The sequence below is a fragment of the Procambarus clarkii genome, chromosome 16 (assembly GCF_040958095.1).
Source record: "Procambarus clarkii isolate CNS0578487 chromosome 16, FALCON_Pclarkii_2.0, whole genome shotgun sequence".
Lineage (NCBI taxonomy): Eukaryota > Metazoa > Arthropoda > Malacostraca > Decapoda > Cambaridae > Procambarus > Procambarus clarkii.
In genome coordinates, this window is record NC_091165.1 from 23,019,523 (window position 1) to 23,034,242 (window position 14,720).

The 14,720-nt window shown below is 38.9% G+C and overlaps 1 protein-coding gene across 2 annotated transcripts in view; it reads right to left on the reverse strand.

The window, feature by feature from the left end:
* Window positions 1-616: 616 nt before the first annotated feature.
* Window positions 617-14,720, reverse strand: part of LOC123760064 (follistatin-related protein 1) — a 181,570-nt gene continuing 167,466 nt past the window's right edge. For both annotated transcript variants that reach the window (XM_069325300.1, XM_045745496.2), the window contains exons 3-9: window positions 10,044-10,062; window positions 5,442-5,614; window positions 5,112-5,196; window positions 2,170-2,407; window positions 1,683-1,795; window positions 1,453-1,516; window positions 617-976 (exon numbers count right to left, since the gene is read on the reverse strand). In XM_069325300.1, coding sequence (XP_069181401.1) covers window positions 715-976; window positions 1,453-1,516; window positions 1,683-1,795; window positions 2,170-2,407; window positions 5,112-5,196; window positions 5,442-5,614; window positions 10,044-10,062 — 954 coding nt within the window. In that variant the 3' untranslated portion in view covers window positions 617-714. The remainder of the gene's footprint in view (window positions 977-1,452; window positions 1,517-1,682; window positions 1,796-2,169; window positions 2,408-5,111; window positions 5,197-5,441; window positions 5,615-10,043; window positions 10,063-14,720) is intronic.

The window sequence follows — 14,720 nt, forward strand, 5'->3', positions numbered from 1 at the left end:
GGGGTTGGGGAATGTTTAGAAGCATGATATACCTCCATCCTAAAGATGTAAAGGCCATAGAAAGTGTGGGGATGGCAAGGTACCACAGCATACACATTCTGCCACATTAATGCAGACCTGACAGTTACGACATGTAAGATGTGCAAGAGTTGCAGCGGCATATTTTGACTGCCTACTAGGGTAAGGATTATTAATTGGCTGTAGTACCTTTGTTCCCACAATTTCTATGGCTTTTACATCTTTAGGATGGAGGTATATCATGCCTCTAAGTCATGTCACAGTCTTGCAATGCAGTTTGGACAACCAGTATGCCAGCATTATTTTCATAATTGTGACCATGACTTAAATGTGTCTGGCCAATAACACATCTCCCCCCCCCCCAGCCCTACCCGTTAGTGGTAGGAGGAAGGCCACAGGGGGGAAGGGGAAGACACACTACCCTTAAGACTAAACACTTTCTTTCCAATAACAAAAACCCTATCACGAACATTTTCACCTTTCTACTACGTACCTTTTTTCAATCTAAATGCTTCACATCCACAACACATTCATTTTTATATTTCAGTACATTTAACCTGCCTGTTAGATAACCCAAAAAGCATGACTAATAACTATGCCTCTTCCAAATTTTATTACTTACAAATACAATTCATTACTCTAACATACAATATTTTTCATTCCCCCATTAAACTTTCTACCCTTTGGCCATCTAGTCTATAACCGATTGTGGTGTTCCTGCTCCTGCTTGCGATGCTTCCTTAGTTTATCAAGTAGCTCGTCAAAAAGCTCTTCTAGGTATTCTTCATCTTCCTCCTCATCAATCAGATATTCTTCAGCATTTTCAAGAGATCCATCATAATCATCTTCGTCCAAATCATTGTAGTTCTCCGTGTCAAAATCCTTGCCACCAAATTCACTGTTCTTGTCCTTTGATGTATCTGGAGACGTGCAGACCCAGCTCCCAACTGCACACACGCTATAAATGAGTCATTTATTAATTTTGTTGCTTTCCCATATTTCACTTACATAGATTAATATAATATACCTGTATTTTTACTACATTTAACTGCACTTTATTGTTTAGTAAAAATTATTTCAATTGTCAAACTTATCAACTTTATGCATTTCTATTCATTTCCCATCCTTTCCCCCCCCCCCCCCACCCTACTCATAATTCACTAGACAACATATTTATAGTACTTATCAAAAGAAACCACCAAGCCTTAGACAGTATCCATTTTGCTAAGCATTTACAACAAAATTTATATGTAACCAGCACAAATACAACTGGTATTATTCAATGTATGAGTCATTAACACTCAACATTACACTTATATGTAACCAATGACCTAATAAATACCTGTATTACATTACTCATATCTACCCCTATATAGCATTTTCAGTTTCCATTACTGATCATTAAATTCAGTTCATTTATTAACATTGACTTACCAGTGATTTGCGTCAACATGCACGTCTTCTCCATCGTCGTATTTCTTTCCATCTAGCGAGCATACTGAAAACAAACATGATGTTACTTTAGTCGAACATTTTGTTGCATCTACATAGTTTTCCAAACCTTATATATTTGATTTAACATCCCTAAAATACACAACTTTATTGGTATGCACTTCAGTTTATTATTAACATTTTGTATTCTTAAATGTGTTACTCCAACTCACATTTATGAGCAGGCCGGAAGTCTGGGGACAGCATTCTTGTGAACTCCTCAAAATCTAGCCTCCAGTCACGATTGCTGTCTGCTACATCTACAATAGCATCTATACACAGTGCCCTGATGAACATAATTTTATATAAGTGTAGGAACACATCAACATTCTTCATCTACACTTGCCCAAGTATGACATTCAAACATGTTTCATGGTAAAGATTACTAGTTAGTTTCTCATTTGTAATTGCCTCAAATTATTTACCCTTTATAAAATATGCCAAATTACTGTACAGTATGTCTAAAAAAAAATTATTTACAGTATATTACGCTTTTTTCCCCTCCTTACTTAATATTAAATATTTTACGTTTATTGTACATTATAATTGCTAATTTTTCAACCCTTAGCAATTTTGCTCTAAAACATACTTCAATCTTAACACATCTGATATTCTTTTAATATATTTAACAATCAATTACTCAATATTATTACACATTACCTTGTCAGTTCATTTTCCTGTTCAGGACGGGCTAAGAAGAACGAACCAGAGGTGCAATTCAGCAATTCATCAGAGTTAACATAATTGTCTTTATCGGCATCACATGTGAAGAAGCGACCCCACAGTGACTCTCTGTACGTCATGTCGGAGACATGCCATGGCTGGTTAGACAAGGTGTCCTGCCAGTGCTTCCTCACCACCACCAGAAGAGCATCACGCTGGCTACTATAGCACACGGCTACACAAAAACGAATTAACATTCCATACCTTATTGAATAACTTTATACAACAGCACTTCTTTATCATTTATGCATCTCAATTCATGTACAATAATATTCTTTAAGCAATGTTCTACATTAAGTTTTCAAATTAGTTCCTTGGAGTAAGTTCTATTCTTTTTATCTACTGTAAGTACAATTAACCAATTTACTATGTTACATTAATGACTAGGGTAACCACTTATGTCATAACCAAAGTCAAACATACTGTACTAACAAATTACACATTTCCAACCTGCTTTGTTGACAATCTGATTCAATAACTTACAAATAACAAATTTGTAAACTGAGAAAGTAACATTTAATTTCTCATTACTGTACTGTACTATACATCTTGTATACAATATATAATTCTGAACTATTACCATTTGACTGTCCCAGAATGAAACCATGTGCCATGTTAGGAACATGACAAGTTGTATAACATTCTGCTACTAGTCCACACTGCAATTTCCTGCCTCCCCCGCCTCTTACACAACAATAGGTACTAGTATGCGACTCCAAAATACCTATTCTACTATAAATTTACTGCCACTAGTAACTTCAATAGCAATTACTTACCCAGTTACAATTTCATTAACTCCCTTTTTAATTCTTCCTGCCTATTCCCAATACACTTCCTGATTACATCATATACTACGGCTATACATTTAAATGACCTGTATTTAGGTTGTCAATAATATCATAAGTACACTTCAATCCCTGCAAAATAATGCCTCATGCCTTCACACAATTTTACTACCTCACGACTGCATACAGTTCTTCCTTACACAACTTAACACATATCCATATGCTCACATATTACACAGTGTTTAAGTCATCATGGCTTTAAATATCACCTACAAACACTACCTTATCAACACGGCTATCATTCATACATCTCGCCATCATTTGTGGTCCTCAAGTCAGATTGACCACACTATCAATAACATCTAATCAGAAACCACATTTAGAACATTTACAACAACCTCAGGAGAGAGGAGAGCTATTTAACTAAGGTTTCTTTTGCACAGCATGTTCAATCCTGTCTGTACTTTTGCATTTTTTTCTTTATCTTTTTTTTCAGTATTAATATATCCATCTCATTCTTTAACAATAGTCATGCACCACTATTCATTGCCACCATATTAACAGTTAATGGTATATTGCATTTTGTTTATCACCACTTAAACCCTAACCAATCTCAAACTACTTTGCCCAATATTTGTCATTTCATAATGGAACATTCTATTCATGCTGCCTTACCTCTTTCACCACTTGTCACCTTTCATCACCCAACTCCAATGGGAGTGTCCTTGCCAGCTACATGCAGCACTATGCCCAGTAACTTGACTTTTCAACTTCCCTTGTTCATTCGACTTTACTTCATAACCAACTACCCCATCATTCTGCCAAAGATCTGCCTATGTGTCATCCTCCATTAATCCTAGCTTGCCACTAACCAACCTTAACTGAAAGGTGCTACTCGAGGATTACACATGCTATCACACTATCATCTCAATTCTACCCACAAACACTCCCTGAACTGTCCACCTGGTGCCATACTACAGTACTTTCAGTAAACCATCAATACTCTAAACAATCATGACTAGTCAGTAAACTGTTGAGTTTCATCCTGGTCAAATTCAGTGTATTTCAATGAACCTCAACATTATACACCTAGGTCACCTCAATAAACCTAACATGTTTCCTGGTCATTGTTATTCTGTTTAAAGGTCTTCTGGAGTCTAATCTAAATTTTCCTTCTGTGCACATGATCTGGGTGACCCTGCCCTCACATCTTCACATTACCTTTAGTGTCCTTTGGACCCCACAAGTCCAAACCCTTCACAATCCTAACTTCTGAAAGGTTCAGTTTGCTTACACTACTATCGACCTTCTCTCCCCATTTGTCTCGGGTGACATGATTAACCAATTCTCTCATACAACTTATTTGCATGTGAAAGGAAAACCAAAGTACAAGATCTTGTAACCTGTCCTTTAAGTCTGTCCTACATCTCTACAATTTCAATTATGCATCACACAGTGGTGCCTACCAAAATGCTACCTACATAAAAAAAACAGTCATCCTTTCTGTCCACTATTTGCCATGTTTCACCATATACGTTACAATCTTTTTTTCACATTTAAGTTACCACCCATTATTCCTCACATCCTGGAGGATGCCTATGTTGCCACCAACCTATAAGCTCTTATATAAATAGCCAATTTTTATCCTAGTTTACATTCTGCCCCTTCGTCCCTATGTTCCGTTTTATTTTACACCAACAGTCTTGGATCTTTCAAACTTTGCTTCCCCATTGCACTCTACCATATTTAACCACTTGCACAAGCAATCAGTGGGAGCTTCCAGTTTGAAGCCATTAGCAGGGAAGGCCTAGAAAACCTTCAAGCTTATGATTATACCTTTGTCAATCATTTCAGGTTGGATTTTTTTTTCCGGTGTACTATACTACCATTTGACTGTCACAATTACTTACAATTTCCTATACTGTCTATATCACATTATGACTAGCCAATTGTTCATTATCCTATCATCTACATCTTTCTTTTGGGGCAACCAAATGGATGTGTTCAGAAAGGTATTTTCCATTATTATTAATTAGAGCTGAAATATTCACTAGTTACTGCATGGCTCAGATTATCTACGCTAAATTGGCTTACCTGGTTCCTCTTTCTTCTCTGGCTTCTTTTTTACTTGCTTATTCTTCTTGCACAGACCTTTGTGAATAACTTTGATGTGCTCCCCCTGAAACCACATGACCAAAATTACTACAACACAGCACAATCACTCTCCATATCCAAGTAAATAACTTAAGTGTCCCAATATGACAATGCTTTCATTACAACTATATCTCAATCCATCAATAGACAATAACTCTGAATTCAAACTATAACACTATTGTACTTTTAATAAACATTTCTTTATGGACAAGCCAATGGTCATTATAAAATGCCCAAGGTAACAAAAGTAGCTACAATATTTTTACTAACTGATAAACAGGCGTGACGATGGAGGAGACAGTGGTTGTCATAGGAGACGCCATCAGAGCCACACACTGGGGCAAAGCGGTCAGGACACAATTCAATGCACTGACAGTGGGCAGCACCTTGACTCACCACACACTCTCGTCCCGCTCTGCATTCCACGCTATCACACAGATAGCCTGAAAAACATTTAAATTTTACTCTCCTGCAATTCATTGTATCAAACCGAGTAAAACACTTAAGATTAATAAATTCAATATTTTACCTACCCACCAATCAGGGAAGAAATACCATTTGCTTAAGAGACCGCCACCAATATTGGAAATAGAAAATTTACAGTTATCCAAACTTACAAATATACAGTCATCACACAAGCCACACTAAACATTAGCTGTACACTACGGCTAGTCATTCAGAGCAGTACTGTACCATGTTATCTTCATTGATTTTTGTTTTAATGTTAAGAAGCCATTATGTACACAATGTTTCTCTCCTCCCACTTGCCATATCAGTTCATCTTTTTGCCCTGCCCTTCTCTCTCCTACTCTGACTTTCACACACTAATCACCCAGCATGTTGAACCTACCATACCATCTCCATAAAAGCTATATGTATGAATACACTGGCTTATCCCCCCCGACAATGATTTATTATAAACTTGCAAGAATTGATACAGGAGGATAAATATTGACACTTTAGCACAATGGTACTTCATTAAGGGGCTCAAGTGAAAACAAGACTACCCAAATGATCCACAAGTGTTAGAAACATCTTTTCAGTGCAATTAGTGCACATAATATGCACTATGTCAGAAGAGATGGATGAAGCAGACTACTTTCAAATGTGTAAATAATAAAAGCTTAATAGAATCACAACCCTGTACACTACTTGCTTTACAGTCCAAGACTCTAGAGGCAGGGGGAAAAAAAATCCTAACACCTGAAACACAAATTACCCAGGTATCTTTTCCTTGCAAGGTTTTTAGACCCCAGAATACTTTGATGGCATGCATGTCTGTCAATGTTATATCCAATCTCAAGTTCTTTAACATGTACTGTGTGTGACAAGGATTAACACACACAACAGGACAAGTTGCTCCCTCACCTAAACCCACCCCACTCCCTTCACTGTCTTCACCACGAACCATTTCCACAACAGTCATCACTAAACATCTTCACATTCTCATCCCCCTCCATGTCCTTTGTTACTCAAATTTAAAGGAATGCTAAACTAATAACTGTTGCCCATGTCATTATCCACCGACTCGTGAAAGGAGTGTGGAGGTAAATTTTCCTCTTTAGAAAAAAGGGGGGTACAAAGGGGGCAGACTGAAAACCCTACGAGACTAACCACCATTCACTAAGCAAATTTACCTTCCCTGTGAAGGTCTACACATACATAACAGTTCCCCCCCCCCCTACAAAAAATTAAAATTAAATTAAATTAGTGCTTCGAGAAAATAGGTACAACCGCACTAGATACAACATAGGCAAGTCACATACCGCCTAGATACAACATAGGCAAGTCACATACCGCCTAGATGCAAAAAGGAAAAAGAACAGCGTTCCCTCTATAGACAGGTAAAATAAATCTGTGCTACTAACGCTCCACTATCCCAAGAACGAAGACAAGGCTATGGAGAACTATGAAAGATACACCTAAAGTTTTAAGAATCAAAATACAGGATAGGAAAGAGCAAAATGGCATCAGTGAAAGAGGAATTTTAAATTTCTCTTATGCAAAACACAAAAACAATCTAGCATTGGGCCTTTGCGCAAGGGTCGGTGAACTTTCACAGATGACAAACTAGTGAAATACAGAGCCTACAGTACGATTCCTTTTTCAGAACTCCGTACACATTGAAAATCAATGATCCAAACAAATGCTTCACGATTGTTTTAAGCATCGAACCATGTATGTAATGTCACCTTAACCCTATTGGATTTTAAAGTAGACAAGACGGCATTCACATTCACTACACCAGGCCCAGGTTCCTTGAACTTTCCCGGTCAAGATATCAAAAGGCATCACGTGCAGAGCCTCCCGTTGAAAAGCAGGGATGCAATATGTACGCTATGAGAATTCTATCAACATCGAAGGCCAAAGATTCTTCAACACTACAACACAGGCATAACTAATCTACTCTTCCATGGTGCCCAAGAGAACTTAACCCCTAAGGATCTGATCAACCAGGCTGCTATTCTTACGTCACGCTGTGAGCAGCTACGTCTAACAGCCTGGATAACCACACCGAGGCAAGACCGCGAGGACTGATCCCATGAATAAACAGGAGGTAGGTGCTGCGGTATGAAGGGTCACGAGGCTACTCATATTTCATGCATAATCTACATGAACTTAGACACTAACACCACTCATTGCCACTAAACTAAACTTTAAACTCTGCCACCAAACCCTGTATTCAAAATTGTTAAGTCTCAAACCAAAACATGGAGTCATTATCAGAAGGATTTGCCAAGCCACTATAACTAAAGCGCTGTGGAAGGTTGGGAGGATAACTATCTAGACAACGGAGATACCATCAGTGACCGAAGGCAGATCTGCCTAGAACGAGATCATATATCAACCACTAAGTAGTTGGATACACACCAACCAAATCAAACTTGCCTAAGTACATTCGACACGTCCACCTTACTTTCTTAATTTATTCTTCTCTCGTTCCACGTGCCTGCCAGCGCACCAGATCAGAGTCCAATCTGACCTTGGAAGGGAGGAACGCGTGAAGATAAGTACCCCCCCCCCTTCCACATACACTACAGGACAGGGTACAGTAAGCCGTTTTTACGAGTTTTATCCTAACAAATACACACGTTTAATTACGTACTTTGAAGAATTTCTGGCGAGCATCTATCATTGACCAGATATAGTTTGTAGTAAATAGTAATTGTAACCATTTTCTACATGATCTTAAATTTGTACCCTCGACAAAAGTGGCTTACATGATGGTCACGACCCATGTGGAACCTTCTGATCACTCTACAGGGAGCCTACAATATTCATCTTATTCATGCTAAATTTATCTCCGTATTCAAAGAAGTGATTCTAATGGGTACCAGGGTATCGACGGGACAGGAAGGTCGTGAAGTGGTAGGAGGGTAACCAAGGACCAAGAGGTAATGCTGAAACGAGCAGTAAAGATGGGACACTAAAGGCGAGAAATTTATTTGAGCAAGGCGGTGATCTGGCCTGTAATTTTGGTCACTCCAGACGCATTTATTACAGGAGCAGCAAAGACAACAATGATTACCAATGAAGGAACAGATGCATCAATGAACCTAGGATAGTCATTAAAACTAGGACCGAATCCAGGCTGAAGAAATGAACGGAGAAATCAAGAGAGGCAGGGGAAAAAAAACATTGCTACATAATCAAAACAGGGCAAGAGGCTTACTATCCTGCTACCCCGATCATTCACTTAAACCTCCCTCATTCATTAAACTTTCTTTCAACTACTTTTCCGATATTAGTCACCTACCCCTACCGTACTTCAGTTGCTACCGACACATTACCAGTTTCCCCCAAGACCGTTGTTACCTGCCAAGACTGACTACATTGCGTCAGCCTTTAGGGACAACGCAGCTGGGAGAGTTCCAAGGCACTTCATATTCTGTTAGCCACAGCCCGACACGTAAATACGTACACGCGTCTGGAATACTTTTACACCAGGCTGCCTCGCGCTGGCTAGGATTTGACGTTCCTTAATATAATGCTTTCCCTGGCAACAGCAAGGGGTATTTACATACAAGCCTGCACAGAACTAAAAAATTATAGTGTAAATAATTTACAACCCTCCAGAGCCACAAGACTAACAAGAACAATTACAAAATCTCCTTTCAAAAATGCCATCCATGATGTTGCAAAAATTCCTTAAAAAGTGAAGTTGATAATAAAGGCAAACTTCAATCACTACTAAATTTACTAGGAAATGTTGCCCCCCCCCCTTACTCTAGGATTCCAGATTATATGTCCGGAAGGGACATTATTGAGCAGATTTCCTTCCACCTGAAGCCTCTGTTCACACACATTTAATATGTGCACAGGAGTTGGGCAATTAGTGTGTTGCATCCTGGGTAACACGGGAAAAGGGGGAGCCGACCTGGGGAAAAGGACAGCCAACCTGGGGAAAAGGACAGCCAACCTGGGGAAAAGGACAGCCAACCTGGGGAAAAGGACAGCCAACCTGGGGAAAGGCGGAGAGGGACCGGGATGAAAATCGTCCCAATAACACTAATATTGCAAATTAAACTTTAAAGAAGTGGTCTACCCAATCTACTAGAAATATTCGAGACTCCAAAATACGGCACAATGACAGAGCGAGAGCTTTCCGCTTTAGAAGAGAAATCGAAGTAGTAGTCCTAACTTTATCTGAAGCTAAACACGCCAGAAAGAGTTACCCTCAACCAAATTGACCCAGTGCCTTCACGCCAAAAATTGTTACCAATGGTACGCCTATAGAAGGTTTCTAATAATCTTACCTGCAAATATTAAGAATTCTGTATACAAGATTTATTCAACTATCTATTCCCGTCCACATTAACTTCTGGATGGCTGGTCACCATATCAACGGACTGTAGAATCTTTAGTACTTACGTTTTCCACGAAGCTCGAACTGAAAATAAAGTAAAACAACAAATTAGTGTTGGGGAGGATATACTATGGGTTCTTTTGGTTTAAAGAAAAAAATAAACAAATTAGTCTTAAAAACCATCACTCCTTCAACAAAGGAAAATCCTGGTTTACAAGCTTATAGAACACCACTGCGCCAGGTCGACTACACATTTTTGACGAGTGCAAGCTTGAATGTGTCAAAGCGTAACACATGAGCCGAGCCAAGCAACAGAGCCGAGCCGAGCAACAGAGCCGAGCCAAGCAACAAAGTTATGAAAAATAAAGTGTTAATAGACTGACATCACAATTTAAAAACAACTGCTTCTAATCTGTGGCACTCAAGCTTTTATGGGAATCGTCAGGAGTACGGCGTGGACGAAGACAGGGACGCTAGATAATTTCATCTTTTTTCCCTGTGAAAATTTAACCAGTGAAGTTACGTTACTTCAAATTTATAAATTTCTTCTATCTTATAAAAGTGGAAGTTCTTGCACTAGTACCAGATTTAGCTTATAGTACATAAAGTAGAAATACATTAAAGTACATGATACGTGGTCCATCAAACTGCAAACAATTACCCTATAATTGTCAGTGCTGTAATTTATGATTTACAAAATTTTATTTATACAACGTATACACGAACAAAGGAAGATACATAGCAAGACAAGTACAATGAACAAGCTATTAACACGCAGCGAGTTTCGAAAATAAAGTAATAGGCTGTTTTAAGGGCTTGACGAAGTAGACAGTAGTACTGTACTAACAAGTATGCTAACATTTGTCAAAACACTGCAAATGACAGCCTTTATTAAGGGCATTTAGCTATAATGAGCATTGCCATAACACTAACAGTACAGTACGATCAGTGGATGTGTGCACATCGATGGATATGTACGGGGTGCACAAACTAACCACCTACTACCCGTCAGGCTGGTTCCAGTTTCAGCTCAGTCTTAGATTTTCCATACGGTAAAATAAATAAATAAAACATTAAATTCACATTACGTATAATTATATAGAATTTTCTGTATACAAGGACTAGTTTTGTTAAATTACTCGGGATTCCGCTTTCAATTACTATTTTTATTTCAAATAATCCTCGTTCAAGCCAAAGCTACCCAAGACGATCGAGTATTTAGTTTTGTAATCAAAATCTATTCAAATTAAAATCGTGTTCAGGTTATAACCTAATGGCAAGGTCTGGGAATTGGTTGGAGGAATGTTCTAATTGGCAATTCCTGTCATTATAGAATGAACGAAGCATTTAGAGGGCAAGAATGTGTTACAAAATTGATATCTTCAAAGCATATTTCATAGACACGGCTATTTTAATTCAATCTTTATAAAAGTCACAAATTTCAGTATCTTGCCTGTAACTTTGGAATCTTGACTCGGGTATGGACAGAAAACGTCCAATAAGAAATTGGCGAGTGTAACGTTATGAAAACACTTCACTTAGCAATACTCTTGGTTCATTGTATGTAAACTTAATGATTCAAGAAATCATTTTCTCCTATTTGTAAACTAATATTGGCACCCAATTCACTTAGTTTTATCGAAAGCCAACTTTCAAAAGGACTGAGATTACATTAAACGTTTGTCGCGACTGTTTACAATATTAACATTTACCGGCAGCAAGTTATTGTAAACAAAGTTTACAATTTATTTATTAATAACAATTAACCTGTAAAATCGTGTGTTTTGCAGAATTCTAAAGGACAACCCTAAAATGTTAATTTCTCCCAACAACGTTATAACTTCAATAGGGTCAAACTCTGTTTGCGAAAATTCACTTTCGCAAACAGAGTGGTGGACGGTTGGAACAAGTTAGGCGAGGTGGTGGTGGATGCCAAGACCGTCAGTAGTTTCAAAGCGTTATATGACAGTGCTGGGAAGACGGGACACCACGAGCGTAGCTCTCATCCTGTAACTACACTTGGGTAATTACACACAGTATCCAAGCAAGGACATATACGTAAAGAAATTCGAACCATTCCGAGTTATACTTTACCACAAACTGAAGTGCTCACCGATCAAACTATTCGTAATTTACCAAGGACAAATCTTTTAACCTTTAATCTCAACTGGCGTAAATCATCTTTCCAAGTGTTCGACTTTTAAACCTTATGAGGGGTATACCCAAAGGCATCTTAAGTCACTATCTGTGAACCAAAGGTATTTCTTACCTTAAACGGTCTTTCAGACAAGAAGCCGTACCGTCCACATCTCGGCTATCACTTCACAGCGACCTTATTGCAATGACCCACCCTGACACCACGTTCCTCCTAGCTGTCGTCGATACCAAAGACGCATTTGTCAATTTTCAGCCCGTCCTCCAAAGACCCAAAAGTGATTCCATGTACCCGCCAACCCGTTCTCACACTAGGCTATTTAAAGCAGCGGTCGTCCTCCTCTGACGCATTCATCAGTTTTAACATACTGTGTATTAAAAATTAGTTTGTTCTCATATAAATTAATATTATTGTAGCGAGTAGATTATCCCAATAATATACTCGCTCCAAATGCTTTGTTAATATTCCTGTCAACCTTTGGAGATGAATGAGGTGAGGCGTTGCCCGGGCATATAAGCAGCAATAGCAAACATTAACCAGAGTCTACTTTCAAGTGTGGTCTAGAGCAGACACTTGCGAGATACTGTACCAACGCTCAGTGCGCTCAACTCACACCAAAGTATCACCTGTGTACTTCTGTATATTCGACCAAATATATATATAGTATCTTAGTGTCTGTGTTTATTTGTCATCATACTTTACGTAACCAAGAACCGTTACATTATTATACATAAAAATTCGATGTACAGTTAGGCGTAGGTTAGGTTAGGTGTTTAGGTTTTGCTTGTTCCGGAAGTGTTAGAACGTCATCAGTTGTGAGACGTGTGTAAATTGCTTTTCATTCATAAACAGGGGGGTTAGGCGGCTGGATTAACGAGCTTGGATCTTTGTACGCGAGAATGGGTTGTACCCGCAGCCCGTCTTCCACAGCAACCCATCCTCGACTCAAGTCCATTACATTCAGCGGTCAACCCCACAGACGCATTCATAAATTTTAACATGCTGTTCATTCAAAACGGGAATTTTCTCAAGTATAAATTATTATAATATATTAGCATATTGTGCATATATAGGCATAGGATAGGTTAGGTTAGTTGTTTAGGTTCTGTTGGCGATTATTTGTATTTGTAGTACATGGGTAAAGCATTTATAGCGTTGTGATTCGAACAAAATTCGTCAGTGAAGCACTTGTTCCGGAAGTGTTCGAACGTCAGCAGTTGAGAGTCGTGTGTAAACCGCTTTTCATTCATAAACAAGGGGTTTGGCGGGTGCATGGAATCCCTTTTGGGTCTTTGTTTGGAGGACGGGCTGTCCACAGACCCAAAAGTGATTCCATGCACCCGCCAAACAACCTGTTTATGAATGAAACACGCTTTACACACGACTCAACTGATTTGTTCGAACACTTCCGGAACAAGTGCTTCACTGACGAATCTTGTTCGAACCACAACACTATAAATGCATCACCCACGTACTACAAATACAAATAATCGCCAACAGAACCTAAACACCCAACCTAACCTAACCAGTGCCTAAATATGCACAATATGCTATAATAATATTAATTTATATTTGAGAAAGGTTTTGTTTTGAATGAATAGAATGTTAAAATTGATGAATGTGTCTTTGGGATCGACCACTGGATGGAATGGACCTGGTCTGAGGACGGGTTGCCCCATATACTGCAAATACAAATAATTGCTAACAAAAGCTAAACACCTTACCGAAGCTAACTTAGGCCTAATATGATATGATCATGCAATGTAATATGATAATATATAATATTTCATATTTGAGAATTTTTTTAATACACAGTACGTTAAAATTTAAGAATACGCCTTTGGGGTTGACCGCTGGATGGACGAGTATTGTCTGAGGACGGAGTGCTATCACACCAGCTCGTCCTCCTAAGGTTTCCAACATCAAGAAAACGGTAAATTTAAAGTGTCCTCTCCTAACCTACCAGAGGACCTAAACCAGAAAACGGGACAGTACGTCACTTTCGCGAGGAAGGAAGGAATTATCAGGGGAGAGCGCCAAGCCTTTACGACTATATAGCACTTTGAAGGGGTCAGGATAACGATTTGGGATGGGACGGGGGGGGGGGTAAGGAATGGTGCTCAACCACTTGGACGGTCGAGGATTGAACGCCGACCTGCATGAAGCGAGACCGTCGCTCTACCGTCCAGCCCAAGTGGTTGAAGGTCACTTTCGCGAGCCGCTTCCGTTTCCTAGTACGACAATTTTTGGCCTTATGTAACGCATACGAGCGAAATGCGACGTTCTTTGTAAGAGGACAAACTGATCACATGGTGCAGATTTCATGTTGGTGCTGCATATTTCAATATTGGCCTAAAAAATGATGTGTAAATTGGCTTGAAGGAGTACTGGGTTAGGTTTTTAAATCATTTTCTTATATTTGCCTGTGTCTCATATTCTGCCAATATTATCTGGTGTGTGTGTACTAACTTAGTTGTGCTTGCGGGGGTTGAGCTTTGGCTCTTAGATCCCTCTTTGCGTGCGCGTCATTTTGTTATACAAAATTTTCAGAACATTGCCACTCTATCCCACATACTGAAAGATGGTA